The 26858-nt window shown below is 37.4% G+C and overlaps 3 protein-coding genes across 3 annotated transcripts in view; all 3 read left to right on the forward strand.

Moving 5' to 3' along the window:
- Nucleotides 1-2761: 2761 nt before the first annotated feature.
- Nucleotides 2762-6490, forward strand: LOC141390483 (uncharacterized). Its single transcript, XM_073963441.1, has 3 exons — nucleotides 2762-3147; nucleotides 3223-3825; nucleotides 6117-6490. The coding sequence occupies exons 1-3, from the start codon at nucleotides 3012-3014 to the stop codon at nucleotides 6488-6490; spliced, it is 1113 nt and encodes a 370-aa protein (XP_073819542.1). The 5' UTR covers nucleotides 2762-3011.
- A 1985-nt stretch (nucleotides 6491-8475) lies between these two features.
- On the forward strand, nucleotides 8476-20058 carry LOC141390489 (uncharacterized). Its single transcript, XM_073963444.1, has 6 exons — nucleotides 8476-8703; nucleotides 9035-9453; nucleotides 9942-11046; nucleotides 17853-18050; nucleotides 18113-18471; nucleotides 18772-20058. Exons 1-6 carry the CDS (start codon nucleotides 8566-8568, stop codon nucleotides 19895-19897), a joined length of 3345 nt encoding a protein of 1114 aa, XP_073819545.1. The 5' UTR covers nucleotides 8476-8565; the 3' UTR covers nucleotides 19898-20058.
- Nucleotides 20059-23185: 3127 nt separating this feature from the next.
- LOC141390492 (uncharacterized) overlaps nucleotides 23186-26858 on the forward strand; it is a 51596-nt gene continuing 47923 nt past the window's right edge. Inside the window, exons 1-2 of the mRNA XM_073963450.1 lie at nucleotides 23186-23778; nucleotides 23839-24856. Coding sequence (XP_073819551.1) covers nucleotides 23282-23778; nucleotides 23839-24856 — 1515 coding nt within the window. The 5' untranslated portion in view covers nucleotides 23186-23281. The remainder of the gene's footprint in view (nucleotides 23779-23838; nucleotides 24857-26858) is intronic.

Raw genomic sequence — 26858 nt, forward strand, 5'->3', positions numbered from 1 at the left:
GGGGTTAAGCCAGTCTGCCAAACTGACGGTCTACATAATTACTTTCACAGAAACAGTATTTCAGAAATGGAGACAGCAGTAAGCTTAGCGCCCTTCCAAAGTTCTCCAAGGAAATCCAGTTATTTCTTGTTGTGACAGTTAATGACCTTGACACCCTAGTAGAGGAAGGATGACGCCCAAACTGGGTCTACAACATAGATGAGCACTCGCCTTTACGTTTTCGTACGATTCACCATACAAATGCTCTCTTCTTGTTCATGATTGGTCTACAGTGACAATAATGTCCATACCTCCATTCTTCTTGCAACGTGTCACGAGTAGTGATACTCCCGAAGTAAGGATATCTTGTTTTTGAAGTTTCAGCATTCTCAGTAGCTGGAGGATTTAATGCAGTTAACACTTTGGAAGGTATTTCAGAAAGTTCTCCAAGGAAGTCCATTGATTTCTTGTTGTGGCAGTTAATGACATTGACGTCCTAGTAGAGGAAGGATGACGCCCAAACTGACGGCCTCCATGATTTACTTTCGCAGAAACAGTATTTCAGAAATGAAGACAGCTGTAAGCTTTGCTCTCTTCCAAATTTCCCCAAGGAAAGTGATTTCTTGTGGGAGTTAAAGACCTTAACGCCCTAGTAGAGGATGGCGCCCAAACTGACGTTCTCCGTGATTTACCATCGCAGAAACAATGATGTTGCTAAGATCGATTTTGACTAACAATCAATGACTGTCGCTGTTTTTCACATCGGGTCAGCTTTGTCGAAGCTCATCCACGGTTATCATTGGGGCCTGTGTCTTTACAGCCTGAGTACATGTCGACGACAAAGTGCCCTCACTCCCATGGCAGCGGGTTCTTTCGTACCGGACTGATCCCTAAAACCAAAGTGTGTCGGCCAGCAGCTGCTGTCCTATGCTGCTGCTACAACAACAACAGTATCCTTTACCCTTGGCTTTTGGTCAGGTTTAGAAACTGACCCCCTCCGCCTTTAAGGATTTCGCTCGGTTTTTTGGGGTTCTTCAGCCTTCTACATACCTTTCGGGTTCAAGTGTGGCTTCGTGACAGACTCCGCCACTTTGCTTTGAGCATCCTTCAGCTTTGCCTTTTGGTCAGGTTTAGAAACTGACCCCTCCGCCAATTGCTCGCCTTTACGGATTTTGCACAGTTTTTGGGGTTCTTCAGTCTTCTTCTTACCTTTCGAGTTCAAGTTCGGCTTCGTGACAGACTCCACCCACCACTTTGCTTTGAGCATCCTTCAGCTTTATCCTTGCCTTTTGGTCAGGTTTAGAAACTGACCCCTCCGCCAATTGCTTGCCTTTACGGATTTTGCATAGTTTTTGGGGTTCTTCAGCCTTCTAGTTACCAATCGGGTTCAAGTTCGGCTTCGTGACAGAAGCAGTTTTTGTCCCCTGCACTTTTTTTGCTCATTATCTTAGCCTCTTTAGAGACTTTTGCTTGAGCGGGTCCTAGTTCTGGGAGGAAGATCTCACCCCTGAAGCTCTTGTCCAGGCACATGGAATAAATTCTTTCGAAATTTCTCATGAACTTGAGTTTGCTTCTGATGTAGAAGGCTGCATCCTGTATCGGAAGTTTTTTATCAGGATGTGCCGATATAAGACCAGCTGGAGCTGTTGTTGTTGTTGCCAGGTTGGGTTCCTGAGTTCATAACCCAATCTTCCATACACCCTTCTTAGCAGACTTGTCTGGGATCACCGTAGTGTTTAGCTCATCGTTTTGTTAGGGATAGATTGTGGAACATTTCCATCGCACAGTGGTCCAGAAATCAATTTTCCTGGACAAAACCCAATTTTTTGTGATCACCGATTGATAATTTCTATATGGGATTCAATAGTAAACATACTGAATCTAAGAAACCCAAAAAAATTAAGTCAAAATATTGAATTGTGTGCGTTGCGTACTCCTTAAGAAAATTTTTTCATAATTTTGGAAAATACGTAATTTTTGCAAATTTAGCTTTTTTGCAAAGTTGGCTTTAAAAACCGTTTTAATAAATTACCGTAGCGTTTGCACAAAATAAGCTACTTTATTTTTTATCAGGTACTAAATTTTAGTGAAATTCCAACATTAGTGGACTAGAACTTTTAGGGAACTGCATGGAATAAAGTTTCGTTTTCGAAGAATGATGTCTGAGGTTATTCCCTCCCTTTCAGCCCAAATATACTTTTGCACCCGTTTTGTATCATTTTTTTTTTTTTTTGTATTTTTTGGTTTGTTTATTGGTGTTTAACTGTATGAAAATATCTCTATCCGTTCAAAAGTTACAGGACTTAGCGACTTTATTTTGGTTATTAACTTACCGACAAATTTCGTTAATTACCGAAATTATAAGCATCGTAATGTTACCGATTTTTGTCTGTAACTCAAAAACTGAGTTACAGAATATCACTACTGGATATATTCTAGTTCTGCTCTTTTGGAACAAACCTTTCCAATTGGAAGAGGAATTCCCTACTCTGCGATTTCTAAGCTATTGACATGAAATATTCTTATTAGAAATTATTTTTGATCAACCAAATAAGACAAACTTCTATATTAAAAAACTCTACTCCATTATTAACACCATGACAATCACATCCCAAACAGACACTAATAACGACTGTTACATTTGATGTTTTCATTTAAAAATTGCCAGAGAAACTGGGATGGATGTTTACCTGCTGTTGATGGAAGCAACTAAAATATGAAAATATGTTGTGCTTTACAAGTTGTTTTCTTTTTTCATATCAAAAAACGGATCTATTTTTAAACTAGACGACAACACGAGGGCAAATCCACTTTTTTATTTATTGGGCAGCAAATATTACAAATTTTTGAAAGAACGCAACACCATCGCGTCAGGGACCACCACATGGAGAACGAAAAAGTATGTTTTTAGTAAATGCGAATCTTCCCGAGCGTGTGTGCTGCATCATTGTGTAGAAGTAACAATTGTTTGTTTATATTTCTAATAATAAAACATTTGGCACTTTTAAAGTGATTCGAGGAAAGGAAGGAATATGCCGGTACTACGCATTGTTAAGGTATTTGTTATTGTGTGTACATTCATGGGTCTGTGGCACAGTTTGACAATGATCAATGCCAAGCCCATCAATAATAAACAAAACACAGCAAATATGGGTGAAATACAACAAGGTTGGTGAGATCTATAAAAAAGAAATAAAAAGTGAGAAAAAAATCTGTGTGTGTACTCTCTCTTCCCAATTGTAGCAGCATTGAATGAAACATTTTTCGGCACTCAAAAACCACCGATGCCAGCAACATTAAATACGGATGCTGCAGATGATGCGGAACCAAGTGAAATACAAAAAGCTGTCTGCACCGTAACGGCTGGTGATGTTAAAGCAAGTGCAGAAGCTGTAACAACGAAAGCCCTTAAGGGTGTATGTGCGGCAAATGAAATGAAAACATCTTTTGTGGGCCTCGAACAAAAGTTGTTCAAAGAATTGGAATTGCTCGAAGGACGTTTGTACCAAGAATTGGAAAATATTAAAAATTTACTTACTGCGGCAAAACAACAAGAGATTTGTAATAAAACGGATATAACACCAACCAAATCAATTGTGCTACTGCAACCAATACCTCAGACTAATAATAATGAAATCAAAACTGCCACCACAATAAGTAAAATAAAAACAAAAACTTTTAATGCGCACCCCTCCGTTAAACCGACGAAACATTCGACCACAACATTGGCGCCTGAAAAGAATGGAAAGTTTTTCATCTACTCTTGGCGCATTGATAATTTTACCCAGAAAATTGAAAATAATAGCGAGGTTATAGTTCAAACAAGTCCACCGTTTTCTATTAAAGGTAAGTTGAAAAAAAAAAAAAAAAACAAGTAAAAAAGTGTCATTCGGCTTTGCCGACAGATATATACCCTCAGCAAATGTGAAGCGAAACTTTTATCTCCGGACAGATCGAATTTATTTAAGGTCTCTTCAGAATTGTGTGGCAATTTTTTGGACATTTGATCTTGCCGTCAAAAATGTGGATTAGGAATTAACTGCACTAAGACACAAATGTTGAACTTTTGTAGGGCAGGTACCCTTAGGGAGGACATTTGAACTTGCCGACAAAAATGTGGATTAGGAATTAACTGCACTAAGACACAAATGTTGAACTTTTGTAGGGCAGGTACCCTTAGGGAGGACCGATATGGGCCATTTTAGAAGTTAAATTAAATGTTGATAAATATAAGGAGATCCAAAGTTTGGACCAAATTGGTTGCCCCATTCAAGTGATATCGTCCTAGCATTTTAGTGACATTTTTAAATTATTGGGGAGAAGTACCGAAAGTTGTTGACCGGTATTGCCCATGAAACAAAGTTTGGATATAATATGACGAATACCAAATGTTGGACCAAATCGGTTGAACAGTTCGAGAGTTATCGTGTTCTCCTACCGCCACATATGGTGACACAGGGATTTTTTACACCTTTCGGGCTGTTTTCCCAAGAAATATGGACTTGCCCCTGAAAAAACTTTTACCGTTGTAATGGAGGTAGCGAATGCAAACCGCTTCAACAAAAATCAAAGTGATTCGAGAGCCGGTCTTAAATTGAACTTATCCGAAATTTTGTGTGAGAGGTACCAGAAGGAGTAGACAAATATAGTCCATATTCGAACCTGATCTATATCTGGTAGATATATTAGGATGTGCAAAGTATGGATTACATCGGTCACTCCCTTCAAAAGAAATCGCGCGCAAAATTTTTCCGATCATTTTTAAAGTTTTGTGGGGGAGGTACCTGAAGGAGTGGACCGATATGGCTTATCGTCGAATTTAAACTATGTTTGGACAAAATATTACGAAGGCCAAATTTTCGACCGAATCAGCAGATCCGTTAGAGAGTTATCCTGCGCTCCACCCACTACACACGGTGTCAGGGGCTTTTTGCACTTTCCGGCCATTTTCTCAGGTAGTATGGACTTGCCCCTGATGAAACTTGTACCGTCGTATGGGGGAAGGTGAATACAAGTTGTTGCATCAAAAATTAAAGCGATTCGAGAGCAGGTCCTAGACTGAACTTATCCGAAATTTTGTGTGGGAGGTACTCGAAGGAGTGGGCCAATTGAGTCCATATTGGAACCTCATATAAGTTTGGTAGAAATTTCACGATGTGCAAAGTATGGACCAAATCGGTTACTCCCTCCAAGAGTTATCGTGCCCACAAATTTTGCGAACATGTTGGAACTTTTGTGGGGGAGGTACCGGAAGGAGTGGACCGATATAGCTAAACTTCGAACTTAAACTAAGTTTGGACAAAATATTACGAAAGCCAAAATTTGAACCAAATCGGTTCATCCGTTCGAGAGTTATCATGCGCACCAGCCAGCCAGACAGACGGACGGACATTGCTAAATCAACTCCAAATTGTCTGAAACACATTTCGTCTAAACATATTTGGGGTCTAAAACCATTATTTCGATGAGGCACATTTTGCCCGTATAAAGGCTGAGGGTATAATTAGTTAATTTAAATATCCCAATCTACCGAATACCGTTCCTGCAATTTCCATATATTCCTTTCCTGATATTGCTTGGGGTGGTTTCAAAAGTATATTTAAAAAAAAAAATCCTTAAAAATCCGTGGAAAAAGACCTTGGAATGGTTTCAAAAATATTTTTTTAAAAATCCGTGTTTATAAATGTTAGAGTGGTTTAAAAAATATTTTTTAAAAATCCACGTTTATAAATGTTGGATTGGTTTCAAAAATATTTTTTAAAAATCCACGTTTATAAATGTTGGAGTGGTTTAAAATATATTCTTTAAAAATTCACGTTTATAGACCTTGGAATGGTATCAAAAATATTCTTCAAAAATCCAAGTTTATAGAACTTGGAATGGTATCAAAAATATTTTTTAAAAATTCACGTTTAATGCTATCCAAGTCTACCCGACTACCACCTTGGTTTCTCCATGTGAATGATGCCGCAAGAATTTATTTCTTGGCAATTTATTTTACTTGTGTTTCCATTTCCCTATATTAAACTTCATTTACACTTTGTTTGGGCGCCTCAACTACAAGTTTAATATAAGATAGCATGGGGAATGAATCAAGGTCGCATTTTCTCTAGCCCATATTTATTGTCTCTTTTCAGGTAAAAATCTAAAAGTAAAGGCATCGTTTCAACATTTACACCGTGACTTCCTTTATCTACAACTGATTGATGTCTCGGCCTCGTTGCATGGTACATCTGGCAATAGTGTAATTTTAGATACTGGAGGAATGTTTAAACAAATAACAAGTGGCAATTTGAAATATAAAATGTCCATTGTTGTGAGTATAATTTTGGGAATATATATGACCCCAATTTTATTTTCTGTTTCTTTTCAGAACTCTTCAAATGGCAAAGATCTAGTGTCGCAAGAATTTGATAATCATGAAAGTGGATTTTTAATACCAAATAGTGCTTTATTAGATAGTCCATTTATCAAAGATGATTCGTTATCAATAAAAGTTATATTCTATTAGTAGTTGAAGAACAAAGAGTTTGAGTTTATAATAGGACCTATTAAATCCATTGGAATAATCTTCAATGATGTAAACGCGCTATTACGTTAACTAAACCGAAATAATATCATGAGATTTATCTACTACCATTTTGTTATGATGACAAACAGCTATATAAGTATTAATTTCTTTGATGTAAATTATACAAAAATAAGGTGGGTGCAATGGTAGGTACGTCCGCCTTTCACTCATGAGGTCTGCGGTACGATTCCCATGCCGTGCAAAAACATCATACTTTTCAAGGGTGACAAATTAGTAGCCCAACACAAATGCAATACTCCATTGAAAACATAACTATTAGCCAGTTTCTGTATGTCGAAACGAAAATATGTGCGAATGAAACACGCCCGAACTTTAGTTTTCGAAATAATTTTACCTTTGCTTTTTGCTTCAAAACAAGAAAACAAATTTGAAAAACACACAAGAGTTTGGACGTGTTTCTTTCGCACACATTCTTCTTTCGACATACAGAAACAGGCTGTATATCATTTTAAAGTTTCTCATTTTTATATATTCCATCCATTCCATCCAACTTCAACTAAATACAAATTTCTCTCAGTGTAACCATGTAATATCCCTGTAGGAAATGTCAATAGTGAATCTATACTGACTTACTACTGACATTGTCAACAGTACTACTGACAAACTGTAGACAACTAATGTAATTTCCTATAGACATTTTGTATGAACGTGTCATTCGAAAGTCAGTACTGACAATGGAACTAGTATGTCAATAGTAAGTCAGTAGTTCCTGAGGAACCATGTGTTGACATTGGAGGTAGTGAGTCAGTATAGACATTGGAGGTAGTAAGTCAGTATAGACATTGGAGGTAGTGAGTCAGTATAGACAATGGAGGTAGTGAGTCAGTATAGACATTGGAGGTAGTGCGTCAATAGTACCAGATTTTCAATACAAAATTTTTAGCTTATTTGGATTTTTTCATAGATAAAACAGTAATAAGAAGATGAAGCTACACATTTGTTTAAATACTATATTTCATTAAAGAATAAAACAAATAATAAAGAAAGTGGTAAAAATGTACAAATTACGTATTACAGTATTTTTATCTTTTTAAATGGCTAAGCCAAAGATTCCACATAGGTAAAAATTAGTAAATAAAGACAATTTTTTCAGGCTGCTTAAACATTTTAACATATAAATAATAAAAAACGTTTTCGTTTTATTTTCTTGGCCAAGTCGCACCAATGACTTGTCTGCTTAAAATAGTTCTTCTTCTGTTGCACTTAACGTTTTATCAGGCGATTCGCTGATTGTTGATATAACACCTAGGAATTGAAAAGAATAAACATGTATAAATAAACATAAATAAAAAATATGTCCTTAAATTTGCTTGCCTATTACAGCTGTATAACATTGGAAAAATCTCACAATCGATTTTTGCCAAATAATTATCCAACATTGTAATTCATTATTATGTTTAGTTGCATTCAGCATTTCCAGCGAGACGGGACAATATATACATCAGGCTCCACAATCTTCTCTAAAGGTTCCACACAATGTCTAATTGTCGAAATTTCACCACAAATGTTGTTAGTCGCCTCAGAATTCGTACTTTGCTATAGAATTGTTTATTTTTCACATGTCTATTATATTTTCTTTTGCTCATACTTGTTTTTGAAATTATATGCTTTAAGTTTTCACGATATTTTATTGATTTTTACAAAAACACTTTTTTCACCAACCACAAAAATTATTTTACGCCAAACAATTAAGAAAATTAAAAAAGGATGCTTCGTTGGGCTATCATCTGTCAATATACACAATGCTTCTTCTTATTAAGGTAAAGGTATCAATAGTTGACAACCTGGTGACAAAGTGTTGACTTTGTCACCATAATAGTAGACAAAGTGGCGACATGTCAACACATGACCCCACACTTCCTACAGGGATGTGTTGGATTATCATTCACAGTGAATGTATTCTTATTGAATAAAATGTCAAATTAGAATGTAAACAACTATCCAAAAGGAAAAAGAGAAAAACAAATTTTAACAATAAAAATATTTATTAAAAAATGAATAAGAATAAAAGCAGCAAATGTCGTACATGTTTAAAAACAAATTCTAACTTAAAACAATTAAGCACAAAACCTAAAACATCTAATATTACGAAATCCTATAAGGAGTTAATAAAATTCATAGCTAATGTAGAGGTGGGTATATTATTTTGTTATTTGCATGGTGTAAGAAAGAAGGTGATACAATAATAGCAACCTATGTCTTCATTTGCTGTCAAAACATATTTTTAATCAAAAATAAATAACAAATATTTCGCTTCTATAAAAATATCTGTGTACAACATCTTTGTTTAAGCTTCGCGAATAATATTTTAACGTTTTCTTTTAACTTTTGTGGATATTTCGCGCAAAAAAATTTGACAGCAAATGAAGACTACAACCTAACGTCAACTATTGGATCACCTTGTTAAATTCGCCTTGGTTATTTGCCTAGAGGAATAATATTTCCATGTTTTCCCTCTTCTAGATTGATGCGGATGAAGAAGGAACCGCCGGCAAAAAGTCTCAAGGCGGTATATGTTGCAGCTGTTGTAAAAGGATTCGTGATTCATATACATTTATTCAACAAATTCGCAGATGTAATAAATTGTTTCTTAAGACTACTGCTGGCAATAGAGACAATAGAGTAACACAAAGGAATAATGAATTGGATGATGAAAAAATCAAACAAGAAATTGATGAATTTGATGAACACACTTGGAAAGATCTTCAAGTGAAAGTAGATGTAACAACAAATCAAGATTCTTGTAGTACAATATCGCATAATAATTTTGATCCACCCGATGCAACGGATACCGATACACAAGAGTCCGAACATAAAGATGAATCATGTTCATTGGCAGCTATAAAATCGGAGTTGGAAAATGCAAACGTTCCTGATGTGTTGTAAGTTGATAAAAGGATCTACGGTATATTATATTTGTTGTTCCGCTTTTTAGCCTCCACATTCGTAACGATCTGTATGCTGTCTGGAGGGGATGGAATAAAAAAAATACATTAGACAATTCCCGAGATGTCAATCCTCCTTGACGATGTATTTGTTTCTCGTTAGATAGAAATACATGTTTATGATTGAAAAATGGAAAGCCATTTCTGTTCCCAACCAGGTGTAAAGTCTCACGGATCTTTGCTAGGGTCAACAAAAGGGCAAACGGTTTGTAAAAGTAACCTTTGCTGGGATCCTTATCTTCCGCTCACTTTACACAAATTCCATGCAGAACGAGAAGCTATATTAAATAGAATGTATGGAACAAAGCTATAAATCCCCCGATGTTATGGATTTTAAAGGACTAACAAAGTTTTTAGCTTCCATAAATCCTTTACAGATTCTTTTAATAATAATGACTCCTATTTTTCTTCTTTCCTTTTTTAAGGCTTCCCGTGTGTATCCTAAATGAACCTGCATTTGCTGAAGAGAAAATAATTGTCCCTAATGAGGATATGTCCAAAAAGGTGGAACTTGATGAACCCACAGGTGAAATCAATACATTCGATCCATTAGATGACAATGAAGTTAACAAATCTGAATCAGAGGGGGAGGAGGAAGATGAAGAATACATACCTCCTCCTCATGGCGACATAGAAGATGATAATGACGACGATGAGCATCCTTTAGATGAAAAACTCCTACCAGTTCGTTGTGATGAATGTGAAAAGATATTTCCAAATTCAATACTATTAAATCGCCACAAAAAAGACACCCACGTACCGGATGAATTGAAAATACAATGTCCACATTGTCCGGTTAAATTTAGTCGACGCTATAACATGTATGCCCATATGAGAGCTTTTCACAAAGCCGAAACAGTGCGAGAACATCAAATACAGCCGAGAAAATTAACCAAAACCGATGTCTGTGATCAGTGCAATCGAGCCTATAGTGACAAATACAAACTTATGGCCCACATCAAGAACAAACACGGACCCGATAGTAAACCGAAAAAAGAAAAACAACCCCCAAAACGTTACTTGTGTACACTGTGTGGCCTAATTTGTAGCAGTCAATCGAATTTGGATATACATTATCGCCGTCATACCGGTGAAAAACCGTATAAATGTGATTTTTGTAGTCGTGCCTATGCCCGATTGTACGACGTTCAGGTCCATCGTCGTGTCCACACAGGAGAGACGCCGTTTAAGTGTACAATATGTGAAAAGGCATTCAAAAGATCGAATAAATTAAAAATACACATGCGGACCCACACCAATGAACGACCTTACAAGTGTACCCAATGTGAGAAGGCATTCAAACAATCGAAAGATTTGAACATACACAAGCGGACACATACTGGAGAAAGGCCATACAAATGTAATGTCTGTAATAGCACGTTTACACAGAGTAACTCTTTGAAGTTACATCAAACAAAAACAAAACATCTGGAAATGGTCCAACAGCAGCAGCAGCAACAACAGCAAGATAATCAAATGATAAATGTCACAAGTAATATGCCACCACAAGCACAATATGCACCAGGTGAAGTTGGAACAACATAAATTATGAGATACATAGAAAGCAATGTAAAATGATCAGTCAGAAAAAAGCATGTGTAAATTTGTTTATTGGTTTTCAATCTTTCCGATTGGTAAATTGAAGTCTGTGGTTTATTGAAGTTCTGCAACGAAAGTCGATGCTATACTGACTTTGTAAAATCCATATACTCGTTGTTTCTACAAGTTAATCCCAAGTGGTTCCATTCGAAGGTAATCGGAAAACTGTACAAATTGTGTCTAAGGTGTTGAAAGATGAAACCGACGCACCATAGAGTGATTGGTTTGTTAATTATTCTCGATGGATTCAAAAGGCCTTTGATGATTGTTTTCTGACTGGTTCGTTGTTCCAGTTTAGTGTGTTCTGCGGTCCATTCCCAATTCGATAATAATTACTGTTAATATTTATATTTTCCCATGGTTGGTACCATGATATTTTCCTTTTAGAAATTTAATTTTTTAAATTTAAAGTTTAAGATAATACATACTATATATTAAGTTAAGACCCTACCTTGGTTTAAATAAAATTATACTTATATTTAATTAATTCTCTTTCGAGTTGAGCTGTTAGGCCTTTAGAGATACATTGAAAAATTATGGGTCTCCGACAACTGAGTGTCAAGGTTGCCGGCGTCTTAGCGTTCTAAGCCACCATCAACTTGTCAAAACTTTAGTAGACAAGAATTGATGATCAAAAAATAAAATCTTCTGATATAGAAGAGCAATTACTAATGATGTAGGAATAAAACTTACCATAGTATTTGTGAACATTGAAAAATGGGATTACCAAAGCAGGACTATAGGAAAAGTTTGGAGTTTCAATTAACTGATATAATTTCGCATATACATTTATCTAATGAAGTTCGATATATATACCAGTTACCAAGCTTTGCCTTCGTCTGCCACAAAAACAACATCCTAATACACCTGAAGATCGGATTTACCACCCGTGAAACGTAGTGTAATGGTTGGATGCGTGGGACTTCGGTAGACTCCTAATTTTTCAATGTATCTCTAAAATTATACTTAGTTTTTTTATGCTTTGTTTCTTTTAAAGTGACGTGACAAAGAAATTTACCAAGGCGAATTTTCTTTCTTGCACCATGAAATTTACCTTTGATTGGCTTCCCTGATTAAATAAATGATGCCTCATCAGGCTCCTTTGCAACCTGTGTCCTTACCATACGTTTTGTTCCTTATGACGGCCACATTTATAGGCAGGGGAAGGTCCTAGGCAAACCAACAATTTGTTGTAACAATTTGGCTTTCTTTCAGGGGAAAGTCCTAGGCAAACCAACAGTCTGTTGTAACAATTTTGTTTTCTTTCAGATAGTATCCATTTTTCTATAGACGGTCCAAAGAAACAAACTTTCTTTCAGGAAGAGTCCAAAGAAACACATTTTTCTTTAGAAAGGGTCTATAGAAGCACCATTTCTTCCGGAAAGGGTCTATAGAAGCACCATTTCTTCCGGAAAGGGTCTATAGAAGTACCGTTTCTTTCGCAAAGGGTCTTTAGAAGCACTATTTCTTTCTGAAAGCGTGCACTGAAGAACCATTTTTCAGATAGCGTCTATAGAAGCACCCTTTCTTTCGGAAAGCGTGCACTGAAGAACCCTTTTTTTCTTTCGGAAAGGGTCTATAAAAGCACCCTTTCTTTCGGAAAGGGTCTATAAAAGCACCCTTTCTTTCGGAAAGGGTCTATAAAAGCACCCTTTCTTTCGGAAAGGGTCTATAAAAGCACCCTTTCTTTCGGAAAGGGTCTATTAAAGCACCCTTTCTTTCGGAAAGGGTCTATAAAAGCACCCTTTCTTTCGGAAAGGGTCTATAAAAGTACCCTTTCTTTCGGAAAGGGTCTATCAAAGCACCCTTTCTTTCGGAAAGGGTCTATAAAAGCACCCTTTCTTTCGGAAAGGGTCTATAAAAGCACCCTTTCTTTCGGAAAGGGTCTATAAAAGTACCCTTTCTTTCGGAAAGGGTCTATAAAAGCACCCTTTCTTTCGGAAAGGGTCTATAAAAGCACCCTTTCTTTCGGAAAGGGTCTATAAAAGCACCCTTTCTTTCGGAAAGGGTCTATAAAAGCACCCTTTCTTTCGGAAAGGGTCTATAAAAGCACCCTTTCTTTCGGAAAGGGTCTATAAAAGCACCCTTTCTTTCAGAAAGGGTCTATAAAAGCACCCTTTCTTTCGGAAAGGGTCTATAAAAGCACCCTTTCTTTCGGAAAGGGTCTATAAAAGCACCCTTTCTTTCGGAAAGGGTCTATAAAAGCACCCTTTCTTTCGGAAAGGGTCTATAAAAGCACCCTTTCTTTCGGAAAGGGTCTATAAAAGCACCCTTTCTTTCGGAAAGGGTCTATAAAAGCACCCTTTCTTTCGGAAAGGGTCTATAAAAGCACCCTTTCTTTCGGAAAGGGTCTATAAAAGCACCCTTTCTTTCGGAAAGGGTCTATAAAAGCACCCTTTCTTTCGGAAAGGGTCTATAAAAGCACCCTTTCTTTCGGAAAGGGTCTATAAAAGCACCCTTTCTTTCGGAAAGGGTCTATAAAAGCACCCTTTCTTTCGGAAAGGGTCTATAAAAGCACCCTTTCTTTCGGAAAGGGTCTATAAAAGCACCCTTTCTTTCGGAAAGGGTCTATAAAAGCACCCTTTCTTTCGGAAAGGGTCTATAAAAGCACCCTTTCTTTCGGAAAGGGTCTATAAAAGCACCCTTTCTTTCGGAAAGGGTCTATAAAAGCACCCTTTCTTTCGGAAAGGGTCTATAAAAGCACCCTTTCTTTCAGAAAGGGTCTATAAAAGCAGCCTTTCTTTCAGAAAGGGTCTATAAAAGCACCCTTTCTTTCGGAAAGGGTCTATAAAAGCACCCTTTCTTTCGTAAAGGGTCTATAAAAGCACCCTTTCTTTCGTAAAGGGTCTATAAAAGCACCCTTTCTTTCGTAAAGGGTCTATAAAAGCACCCTTTCTTTCGGAAAGGGTCTATAAAAGCACCCTTTCTTTCCGAAAGGGTCTATAAAAGCACCCTTTCTTTCCGAAAGGGTCTATAAAAGCACCCTTTCTTTCGGAAAGGGTCTATAAAAGCACCCTTTCTTTCGGAAAGAATCTATAAAAGCACCCTTTCTTTCGGAAAGGGTCTATAAAAGCACCCTTTCTTTCGGAAAGGGTCTATAAAAGCACCCTTTCTTTCGGAAAGGGTCTATAAAAGCACCCTTTCTTTCGGAAAGGGTCTATAAAAGCACCCTTTCTTTCGGAAAGGGTCTATAAAAGCACCCTTTCTTTCGGAAAGGGTTATAAAAGCACCCTTTCTTTCGGAAAGGGTTATAAAAGCACCCTTTCTTTCGGAAAGGGTTATAAAAGCACCCTTTCTTTCGGAAAGTGTTATAAAAGCACCCTTTCTTTCGGAAAGGGTTATAAAAGCACCCTTTCTTTCGGAAAGGGTTATAAAAGCACCCTTTCTTTCGGAAAGAGCTATAAAAGCACCCTTTCTTTCGGAAAGGGTCTATAAAAGCACCCTTTCTTTCGAAAAGGGTCTATAAAAGCACCCTTTATTTACCCTTTATTTACCATTTTTCAGATAGCGTCTATAGAAGCACCCTTTCTTTCGGAAAGCGTGCACTGAAGAACCCTTTTTTTCTTTCGGAAAGGGTCTATAAAAGCAGCCTTTCATTCGGAAAGGGTCTATAAAAGCACCCTTTCTTTCGGAAAGGGTCTATAAAAGCACCCTTTCTTTCGGAAAGGGTCTATAAAAGCACCCTTTCTTTCGGAAAGGGTCTATAAAAGCACCCTTTCTTTCGGAAAGGGTCTATAAAAGCACCCTTTCTTTCGGAAAGGGTCTATAAAAGCACCCTTTCTTTCGGAAAGGGTCTATAAAAGCACCCTTTCTTTCGGAAAGGGTCTATAAAAGCACCCTTTCTTTCGGAAAGGGTCTATAAAAGCACCCTTTCTTTCGGAAAGGGTCTATAAAAGCACCCTTTCTTTCGGAAAGGGTCTATTAAAGCACCCTTTCTTTCGGAAAGGGTCTATTAAAGCACCCTTTCTTTCGGAAAGGGTCTATAAAAGCACCCTTTCTTTCGGAAAGGGTCTATAAAAGCACCCTTTCTTTCGGAAAGGGTCTATAAAAGTACCCTTTCTTTCGGAAAGGGTCTATAAAAGCACCCTTTCTTTCGGAAAGGGTCTATAAAAGCACCCTTTCTTTCGGAAAGGGTCTATAAAAGCACCCTTTCTTTCGGAAAGGGTCTATAAAAGTACCCTTTCTTTCGGAAAGGGTCTATAAAAGCACCCTTTCTTTCGGAAAGGGTCTATAAAAGCACCCTTTCTTTCGGAAAGGGTCCATAAAAGCACCCTTTCTTTCAGAAAGGGTCTATAAAAGCACCCTTTCTTTCGGAAAGGGTCTATAAAAGCACCCTTTCTTTCGGAAAGGGTCTATAAAAGCACCCTTTCTTTCGGAAAGGGTCTATAAAAGCACCCTTTCTTTCGGAAAGGGTCTATAAAAGCACCCTTTCCTTCGGAAAGGGTCTATAAAAGCACCCTTTCTTTCGGAAAGGGTCTATAAAAGCACCCTTTCTTTCGGAAAGGGTCTATAAAAGCACCCTTTCTTTCGGAAAGGGTCTATAAAAGCACCCTTTCTTTCGGAAAGGGTCTATAAAAGCACCCTTTCTTTCGGAAAGGGTCTATAAAAGCACCCTTTCTTTCGGAAAGGGTCTATAAAAGCACCCTTTCTTTCGGAAAGGGTCTATAAAAGCACCCTTTCTTTCGGAAAGGGTCTATAAAAGCACCCTTTCTTTCGGAAAGGGTCTATAAAAGCACCCTTTCTTTCGGAAAGGGTCTATAAAAGCACCCTTTCTTTCGGAAAGGGTCTATAAAAGCACCCTTTCTTTCGGAAAGGGTCTATAAAAGCACCCTTTCTTTCGGAAAGGGTCTATAAAAGCACCCTTTCTTTCGGAAAGGGTCTATAAAAGCACCCTTTCTTTCGGAAAGGGTCTATAAAAGCACCCTTTCGGAAAGGGTCTATAAAAGCACCCTTTATTTCACTAAGAAAGGTCTATAGACCATTTCTTACAGAAAGAGTCTATAGAAGCAGCCTTTCTTTCAGAGAAGGTCCATATATGCTCCCTTTTTTCAGAAAGGGTCCAAAAAAGCAATCTTTCTTTCAGAAAGGATTTATAGAAGCACGATTTCTTTCAGAAATGGTCCATAGACGCACCCTTTCTTTCAGAAATGGTCCATAGACGCACACTTTCTATCAGAAAGGATTCATAGAAGAACCCTTTCCTTCAGAAAGGATTCACAGAATCTCCCTTTCTTTGAAGAAAGGCTCCATAGATACAACCTTTCTTTCAGAAAGGGTCTATAGAAGCACCCCCTCTTACAGAAAGAGTCTATAGAAGCAGCCTTTCTTTCAGAGGAGGTCCATAGATGCACCCTTTTTTTCAGAACGGGTCCAAAGAAGCACTCATTCTTTCAGAAAGGATTTATAGAAGCACGATTTCTTTCAGAAATGGTCCACAGACGCACCCTTTATTTCAGAAATGGTCCATAGACGCACATTTTCTTTCAGAAAGGGTCTATAGAAGCAACCTTTCTTTCGGAAAGGGTCTATGGAAGCACAATTTCTTTCAGAAAGGGTCTATTAGAGGCACCCTTTATTTCAGAAAAGGTCTATAGAAACGTTGGATAATCATCTATATGTGTGGACGCCAGTCGTTTCAGAAATAAGAAGTCGAAGATCCGTAGAGTGAAATAGGGAGTTCCCCAAGGCGAGGTGATATCTCCAGAACTTTTTAACCTCTATTCTTCGGAAATTCCACACCCTCCAGACGGCATAGAGATGATAATATATGCGGATGAGTGTGGCACATTGGTGTCGGGTCGATGACTTACATATGTGATAGGTAAAATATCCTCATAGCTGACTCAGTACAGTTCTTCCATATCAGAAATGTGATATCTAATTTACTGCCACACTGCTCACCACCTAGTCGGCTGAAATGAGGTTCTCCCTTAACATATTGGTCTATGGTGCCCTGAGTCCAACTACTAACTATTCCAAGACATTGGGTGTAACGTCGATAGCATGCTTAAATCGTGGCCGCAGGTCATTGCTATTTGACACAAGATCAGATGTAGGAACAGGGCCATCAAATCGCTGGCCGGTAGGACTGCTGCACTTCGGGCTGTGATGGGCGCCTCAGTATCTAGGCTTAAGCCCTCCCTATTGGAGAGTTTAAAAGAAACATTTCCCATTAGAACTCCAATTATTGTTTGTCGATCGCGATCCATATCAAAATAGTTACTTTCAAACCTCTCCCCACTCGTCTCCCATAACCTCTTTACTATCGTTCAACAATTACCTATCGTATATTTACAACTATGATGTCCTGATTCCAACCCACCCCTAATCACTCCAAGACATTGGGTGTAACGTTCGATAGCATGTTTCAGTTGTCCGCTCAAGCCATTGCTATTTGCGAAAAGATCACAGGTTGGAACAGGTTAATCAAGTGCCTAGTCGGCAGCACTGGGTAAGAATTCTTGTTGATTTCCATCCTCGACAATTCCTTTAAGATATACAAATACGTTACTTTTAAAACTTCCAAAGCACATGAATGCGCATACTGTCTTTTGTTACTCATTGTAAATTCTCTTTCAGAGGAGAAAAACAGCTGTTTTATGTTGACAAATTTACCCTTCTGTAAATAAACAACCCCACACCCCAACTGTTCTAATCATGTAGATGCTGTGTGTGTTTTGGTTCAAGTGTCAAAAAGTATCTGGATATCTGTCAGATTGTTAAAGCAAGAATAAGAGAAAAACAAAAATTGTTTACTGTGCAGAAGAGTATGCAAAAATATGGATAAACAGAATAATTTTGTGGAAAAATGTCGCACTTGCTTAAATAAAAATAAGATTTTGTATTCATTGGAGAAAATGGCCATTGAGGAGGAGCCACCGTCTTTAAGAGAAATAACCTATGGCGAACTATTAAAAGAAGTCGCCAATATAAATGTATGTAAAAATGCACTCACTGATCTGGTTATATATTCTAATATTGTCTGTTATACTCATAGATAGAGGATATTGGAATTTCGGAAATGGCTCAATACATATGTGCTTGTTGTTCACGCAAACTTAAATCATCCCATGCCTTTATTAGACAAGCCAAAGAGAGCAATGAAACCTTATTGTCAATGTTAAAAAAGGAAGACTTGGCAAAGCCCGCCTTGGATTGTTTACAGGAAGCACAAATTGACATTGAAACATGTTTGGAAATAAAAATGGAAAGTGGCGATGATGAAAAAGATGAGGAGCAAGTTATTACACAGAACGCTAAAATGAAAATTCCAAAAAATGAGGATTTATTCAGAACGGTTGCATCAGAATATAAGGAAAATGATATGGCAAAAGAGGCTGCAATCGTGGATGAAATGTAAGAAATGTGTACTTTGAGGTTTACTATAAGATATCCTAATATTACATTTTTAACCCTTTCGAATTAAACCATAAATTGGTCGTGTATAAGAATGCACGTATCCCATTCTTCTTATAGAAGGCCGATAGCCCTCTAAACATAATCAACAAAAATACCAATTGTTCTGAAAAGAGAACTAGTGGTGTTCTCTTAGTAGATTTAATGATTTAAAGACCCAATTGTCATCTTATTTAGGCTGTTTTTTATAGAACAAGTGTACATTTTAGAAAAATATTAAACTACATCTTTCATTTGCAGCCCTATGCCCAACGAAGATATAGATTTCGATTCGGATTCATCGAAAATGGATGTAACAGCACCAGCTGGAGTAGATTACTCAGAGAGTGATTGTGGCGATGAACAAGATCCCAATTGGCAATCAATGAATGAAACATCTTCACCGGCTAAAGATAATCTAAATGCAAACAAGAAAAGACCAACTTCAACAAAAATAACAGAATCCCCCGATGAAGCCATTGCAGTGCCATGTACTCAATGTAATAAAATATTTACCAATGCCAAAGTATTGGCCCGACATTTACGAAATACCCATGTACCCGAAGAACAAAAATGCTCATGTCCCTTGTGTGGTATTAAATTTACACGCTCGTGTAATATGTTTAAACATATGCGTACCCAACATGATCCGGATACAGTTAAAAATTTATTGCCAGCCAGTGAAAAAATGCATCAATGTGATAAATGTCCACAGAAATATGCCAAAAAGAAACATTTAAATAATCACATCTTGGCAAAACATAGCAGCAGCAATGATAAAGAGGCCGGTGAGCATTCAGACGAGGGAGATACCGCAAAAAATAAAGCTGAAGATCGTTCTCTATGTTCAATATGTGGTTGTTCATTTTCCAAAAAAGCCTATTTGATAGTTCACATGAGAAAACATACGGGGGAACGACCATTTCAATGTGATCTATGTGAGAGAGCTTTTGCCCATAATTCAGAGTTAAAATGTCATCGTCGAATACATACCGGAGAGAAACCGTATAAGTGTAAGCTATGTGAAAAAGCCTTTAGGGTATATAAGAAATTGGCAACGCATATGCGTTCCCACACCGACGAAAGGCCATATAAATGTAATCAATGTGAAAGAAGTTTTAAATATTCAAAGGATTTGAATATTCACCATCGAATACATACCGGTGAAAGGCCATATTGTTGTCCGGTTTGTGGTAGTACATTTACACAAAGTAATTCACTGAAGGCTCATCGTATGAAATTGGGTCATATGGATGATAATAATGCTCCAAAAGCTCCAAAAGAAGGAGGAGGAGGTGCATCTTCAACGTCAGTATCAAATACATCAGCACCAGTGTCTGTGCCACAACCACAAGCTCCACCACCAATAACGCAACTGCTAACGTAAGATACACATACTCGTACACATAAGACCATACATTGAACTGCATGTATCATCTTTGCAAATAGAATTTAAGTTTAATTTAAGTTCTAATATTTTAAGGAAATGTATTGTCCTATACATTGAAAAAAAAAAATAAATAATCGGAATGAATCTTATATAAACTATTATGAGAATTGTTCATGACATAAGAAGCTTAAACTTTTAGTCATTTGCAAGTTCTTCAACGGGTAGTTGAAGACCTATAGACCATTGCAGTATGGTTTCGGTGATCTCAATACAATCACAGATTGAAGGTTTCTTTGTCAGCACACCAAATGCGCCCCGCCAGCGGCTTAAGGGCCTTGTTCCTACTTCTGACGTTGTCGCAAATAGCTGTGGCTTGCGCTTACGCCTTAAACTTGCTATTCAATGTTACAAGCAATCCCTTGAAGGGTAATTAGTGGTCGGAATTAGGCCACTATCGACCAATATATTTAGGGGAAGCATCATTTTAGAAGTCCAGGTGAAATAGTGTGTCAGTATATTTAGCGGCTGATATTCCACAGATGAAAGAAATGTACTTAGTCTCTATGCCGTCCAGAGGCATACGGTGCTCTATGGGTATTAGTGTTCTTATTTCTAGGAAGTCTTCTTATTTGGAGGGAAGTCTTCTCTCGAACAGCTTGGCATGGTTGACTATATCGAAGGCCTTCAATAGGTCAAGAGCCACCACGGTTCAGTACTCGACTGATAAGTGTGGATATGGCGTGTAATACTGTGCATTTTCCGGAATCCATGCTGATGTTGGGCTACTGGGGAAACTGCTTCTCATCATGGGAGTAGTGCATCTAGATTATTTGCTACTGGCGACAAGTGGAAGGTAGGTCTGTACGATTCACCTCTGCTGGCATCCTTGTCTGGCTTCAGTAGCGGGACCACACTGCCAACTTTCCAGGCTATTCAGCTCCTGATTCATTCAGTTGCTTAAGCATTACCATGCTTTGGATGATTTCGCGTTTAAGAGATGATATCTGTAACATGGGTCATCGTATATTGTGGTTATACCCCTTCTGCTGAGAGGGATCTTATACGGCGTAGCACACCCCTATTCGTCCTATCGCTGAAGTTTAAAAATCTGTCACTATCACGTCGTTTAAATTTACAGCCATTCTTCTTCAGGTGATCTGGTCACTTTTCCCGCTTATTCTAGCCTGTTGACTTCAAGGGTAAGTTCTCCAACTCTTGGGTCTTCAGTGTTCGTACGACGAAGCACATTCACTAGTTCCGTCGCCTTTGCTGGGATATTTGATCTAATTTCGGGAATTCGACCAGCAGGAATGTAGCGAGCGGCTGTCATGAAGTCCCGGAAATTCCTCTCAGCTACTCCAGGATCTGAGGGAATGGGAAACTCTCTAACGGCGAAGTTACGAAGTCGGTATTCTGTCATTGGAGATGATAATGGGAAGTTGGTCTGAGCCAAGCGAAATGACGGGTTGACAGGACACGGCATTTATCAGATTTGGTGCCATAAGAGTCTTCGTTCACCATGTCACATGTGGAGCTATCAATTAGCTCGGCCAGCGCTGTACGCTGGTCATTGCCTAGGACGGAATGCCAACGTTCATGATGAGCATTGCCCTCCAGAAGCGAACTAAGGACTAGAAGAAACCTTTCTCTCAGAAAGTGTCCATAGAAGAACCTTTTCTTTCAGAAAGGGTCTATAGAAGCACTCTATCCTGCGCAAAGGGTCTATAGATGCGACCCTTTCCTTTCAGAAAGAGTCTATAGAAGAACCCTTTCTTTCATAAAGGGTCTATAGAAGAACTCTTTCTTTCATAAATGGTCTATAGAAGCACCCTTTCTTTCAGAATGGTTCTTCAAAAGAACCCTTTCTTTCATAAAGGGTCTATAGAAGAACCCTTTCATTTATAAAGGGTCTATAGAAGCACCCTTCATTTCAGAAAGGATGCATAGAACCCTTTCTTTCATAAAGGGTCTATAGATGCAACCCTTTCCTTTCAGAACGGGTCTTTAGAAGCACCCTTTTTTCAGAAAGGGTCTATAGAAGAACCCTTTCTTTCATAAAGGGTCTATAGAAGAACCCTTTCTTTCATAAAGGGTCTATAGAAGAACCCTTTCTTTCATAAAGGGTCCATAGAAGAACCCTTTCTTTCATAAAGGGTCTATAGAAGCACCCTTTATTTCAAAAAGGATGCATAGAACCCTTTCTTTCAGAAAGGGTGTATAGAAGCACCCTCTCTTTCAGAAATGGTTTATCGAAGCACTCTCTCTTTCAGAAATGGTTTATCGAAGCACCCTCTCTTTCAGAAATGGTTTATCGAAGCACCCTCTCTTTCAGAAATGGTTTATAGAAGCACCCTTTATTTGAGAAAGGATCTATAGAATCACACTTTATTTCAGAAAGGGTCTATAAAAGCAAACTTTATTTCAGGAAGGGTCTATGGAAGCACCCTTTGTTTCAGAAAGGCTCTATAACACAATCTTTCTTTCAGAAACTATATAACGAGTGGTTTTAGTTTTGATATCTGCCCAAGAAACCCCACTCACCTGTTTAGTCCTGGAAGCGGAGCAAGCTCTCTAGTGACATTTTGACATGTGGAGGATGCAATGCAGATCTTTTCACTAGACATTCCGGGATATTTTGCCGGATTTGATGTAAGTCGTCCATACTGGACAGTGACAACAATGGTATTATTGTTGGTTTGCAAAGGCTTCAACTAGGCGTCTCTCAAAAATTACTCCCCATCTGGAGCTGCATAATATGGAGACTGGTTCCTTTAAATGTTGCTTGACGACAAGGACATGAGGAAGAGAAAGTATTTAAATCCAATGGATTTACTAAATCTAGTACAAAGGAAATGTTCTATAAGGCTTTATCATTAACAGTTGATATTAAGTAACATATTGGGACTTCTTATTGGAGTCTATTTAGTTTTAAAGGATATGTCACTCAGTAACTTCGAGTTTTCGCCCTGTGACTTATGTGTGCGTTTTTTGTGGGAATTTGGGTTTGAGTGTCATATTAGTTATTGTTATTGGAGTTTCTGATAGGAGTCCACAAGGTTTTCTAATTGGATTATACGAGGTTTTCTAATGAGTGACAACGGGATATGAATATAATTTGTCTACCGCTATTTACAAATTCAAAAACGTCAATACATAACGTGTGCATAATATAGCCTCTTGTGCTAAACCTTTGTCAATTGAGCATCCCCTTTTTGAACAGGTTTTTAGATACATGTGTGTGGTAGATAAAAACCAATCATATGTTATTTATAAGTCTGAAGAAGAAGCACATCAACTGAAAAAAAAATAACAAAAATAACACCAACAAAAAAGGGCTAAATTGCAAAAACAAAAAATCATTAAATTGTAGACAGAAGAAATATGGAGGATTTGAGTAAACGGGATATTCAAATGTATTGCAATAAATGTCGAACATGTCTTCAGGCTACGGATGATTTAGACTCACTTGAAGAAATGGAACCCATACAAAAAGTATCCTATGGTCAACTTTTAAAGGAAGTAACAAATATCGATGTAAGCAGCAGCACCAGAGATTCGGATATAATACCAAAATCCATTTGTAGGATTTGCTCAGGAAAATTGAAATTATCCCATGCATTTATAAAACAAGTTCATATGGCCAATGAGGAATTGCAAAAGTTCTTAAAGAGCAATCCATCATTGGATTGTTTGCAAGAAACGGAAATCGATATAAATAGCTGCTTAGAAATAAAATTAGAAAATAGTGAGGATGTAATAACCGTCAAGGAAGTGACAATGATAACAAACGACAAGGGAGAAAGAACTAAACACAAGAGTTTGGATAATAATGAAATGTTAAGCGACACAATAGAAACAAACGATAACAGAGATGACATGTAAGTATCAAAGAAATTTATTAAAATTGTAATTACAACGAAATTGTTCTTATTTCGCAGAAACACTTTTAATCCTGAGCCTCCTGAGGATAGTTTACCAAAAACAGAGTCTGATGTTACGGAATATAAATATGACAATGATGATGAATTAACATCCAATACAAATGATAATGACATTGGAAAACAATCTCCAATACCAAAACCGAAGAGGAGAAAGAAAAAGTCGTTAGATGAAAAAGGTTTACTCACTGCTGGCGATGACGATGATATTGCTGTGCCATGTTTACAGTGTAATAAAATATTTAATAATTCCAAAGAATTGACAAGACACTTGCGTAACACCCACTTACCCGATGATCAAAAATGTGCTTGTCCATTGTGTGGTATTAAATTTACACGATCCTGTAATATGTACAAACACATGCGTAAACTGCATGACCCGGAGTCCGTTAAAACTCTACTACCAACAAAAGATAAACCCTTCGAATGTGATAAATGTCATCGTAGATATACACAAAAGCGTCAATTAAATTGTCACATTAAGGAAAAACACACAAAGGAGCACGAATCATCCTCGCAGGACACCGAAAAAGCCAATTTTGATCACTTAAAAAAGAAAAAATCCGACATACGACCATTGTGTTTTGTTTGTGGCAGTTCATTTTCGAATAAAGCTCACCTCATTGTCCACATGACAAGACACACTGGTGAACGGCCATTTAAATGTGATCTTTGTGAAAGAGCATTTCCCCGTATCTCCGATTTAACATCACATCGTCGAATACACACCGGTGAAAAACCATTCAAATGTAAGCTATGTGATAAGGCGTTTAGGGTCTCAACGAAATTAGCCACCCATATGCGGTCGCATACCAATGAACGACCCTATAAATGTAAACAATGCGAGCGGAGTTTTAAATATTCAAAAGATTTGAATATTCACAATCGTGTACATACCGGAGAACGTCCTTATCTTTGCACCATTTGTGGTAGTACATTTACACAGAGTAATTCATTGAAAGCTCATCGCATGAAATTGGGTCATATGGAAGAGACAAATGTCATTACATCACAGAATGCATTTCATTAATAAAGTTAAGTTTAATAAACAAAATATTTCGAATGGGATATTCATATTGATCACAGAATCTTTATTTTGAATATCGATTCGAAATGCAATAGATGCCGGCAGTGGGTGCATCTCAGGGATTTCTATGGACTCTTCGCGACTCCCTCGCAGTCCCACACACAGCACTTAACAACTGCCATTGATGTTTCAATCCCTGAAAATGCATGCTTTTTGCAATTTAATTGTAATGGTCTTCGAGACAAGACTGAGGAAATAGTGGATTTTATGAGTCAGGAAACCAAACTCAACAGTAACTGTAGCTTACAGGGTTGTGATGGTTACAACGTAGGATTTCACCAGAATTGGACGTTGGATATTAGTTTTCCCATTGCACCAGTCTGTTCAATATAGACCTATCTAATGATCCGTACATGGAATATATGGGTTTAGCAGTTAGGTCTGGAACTGTCGAGGAACAATTGCTTAACGTATATGTATATATTCATTACATCGAAAATGCAAGAAATTTATGGTTAGCACTTACCCAAGCGATCATGCTTACACCTGTTGTCCACATCCCAAATATTGTGGAAGCTTACAGAAATTATATTCATAAACTAAAGATTGTTCTCGAGGTGTAAGATTGAACTGGTTAACTTGTGTGATGTCGTTATAACCTAATTACATATGTATTTCGTCTACCACAATATATTTTTTAACAGGGTAATTTTTAATTTTTCGTTTCTTTTTTGCCGCTCGCGAATATTTTAAAGTGACTGAACTTATCTGCATGATGTTGCCAGATTGTATGAAATCGCTTTTAACGCGAAAAAGTCGTTTTACACGACGAAACTGTTGCCTGAGACTAATGCGTGGTTTACATTTGCGAAATCCACCGAATTTTAACCGTCAAAGCCATAAGTTAAACGTCAAATGAAATCCAATGGATTTCAGATGAGATTTCGTTTGACGTTTGAGCTATGGAATTGACAGTTGAAATCGAGGGGATTTCGTAAATGTAAACTTATACCCCGTTTATATATAAGCGGATTTAACAAACCGACTGGGTTTTAAATGTCAATTCCATTGCTTATATTTCAAACAAATCCGTATAAAGAAGGTTAACCCTGCAAAAAGCTCTAATATAAACAGCATATTAGAGCTCTGTTCCAGAACTAAAAGTTTTTACAACTTTCACCACTTTTACACATTTTGCGTTCCCGTACACACATGAGCTCTGTTCCTTTACGTGCAAGAATCTTCAATTTTTACCACTTTTTACTCGAAAAGCGTTCCTTTACTTCATGCACCATACAATTCATATGGGAGCAGTTTACAACTTTTACTACTTTTGCCGGTTTTACCACTTTCAAAAGTAAAGGAACAGACCAATGGTTTAATAAGAAAGGTTAGCCAAAGCTTTATGTCATTTTAAATTTTTTCACTCGAGTATTCCTAAAACTTCAAAATAATATACACAAACTGTGTATGTGTGTGTGATGTTTGAATAATATGTCAAACAATTTTAAATCCAATCGAATTCAATGATTTTTAAAATTATTTTCGGAACATTTGTATGGAAATAATTCGTCAGGTTATCATTGAAACAAACATTTTATCATATCCACAACTTGATTATGCGGAGAAACATTGGTCCTTCATTCATGTTAGGTGATTTTTATAAAATTCTCAAAATTGGTGCTGTAAACAAACCCACTTGTTGCTTTATTTTGAAGTTTTAGGAATTCAGGAAAAACAAGGGTTCTATAGATTTTTTTCATTTAAATCTACCTCTTTACTTATACCATGCGTACACAAAATTTATATGAAAATCGTTTACGACTTTTACAAGTTTTACGACTTTTACCACTTTATAAAGTACGGGAACAGGCCATATGTATTTCGTCTACCACAATATATTTTTTAGACAGGGTAATTTTTCGTTTCTTTTTTGCCGCTCGCGAATATTTTAAAGTGACTGAACTTATCTGCATGATGTTGCCAGATTGTA

This window comes from Musca autumnalis, unplaced genomic scaffold, assembly GCF_047663935.1.
Source record: "Musca autumnalis isolate F117 unplaced genomic scaffold, ASM4766393v1 scaffold_1, whole genome shotgun sequence".
NCBI lineage: Eukaryota > Metazoa > Arthropoda > Insecta > Diptera > Muscidae > Musca > Musca autumnalis.

What these genes read in the sequence shown, in the direction of transcription:
- LOC141390483 (XM_073963441.1), top strand. Translation starts at nt 3,012, where the DNA reads ATGCCGGTACTACGCATTGTTAAGGTATTTGTTATTGTGTGTACATTC. An exon ending in TATGGGTGAAATACAACAAG is followed by an intron (nt 3,148 to 3,222) that starts GTTGGTGAGATC and finishes TCCCAATTGTAG; the next exon opens with CAGCATTGAATGAAACATTT. An exon ending in TCCACCGTTTTCTATTAAAG is followed by an intron (nt 3,826 to 6,116) that starts GTAAGTTGAAAA and finishes GTCTCTTTTCAG; the next exon opens with GTAAAAATCTAAAAGTAAAG.
- LOC141390489 (XM_073963444.1), top strand. Translation starts at nt 8,566, where the DNA reads ATGAATAAGAATAAAAGCAGCAAATGTCGTACATGTTTAAAAACAAAT. An exon ending in GCAAACGTTCCTGATGTGTT is followed by an intron (nt 9,454 to 9,941) that starts GTAAGTTGATAA and finishes TCCTTTTTTAAG; the next exon opens with GCTTCCCGTGTGTATCCTAA. An exon ending in CACAATATGCACCAGGTGAA is followed by an intron (nt 11,047 to 17,852) that starts GTTGGAACAACA and finishes CAAGAATAAGAG; the next exon opens with AAAAACAAAAATTGTTTACT.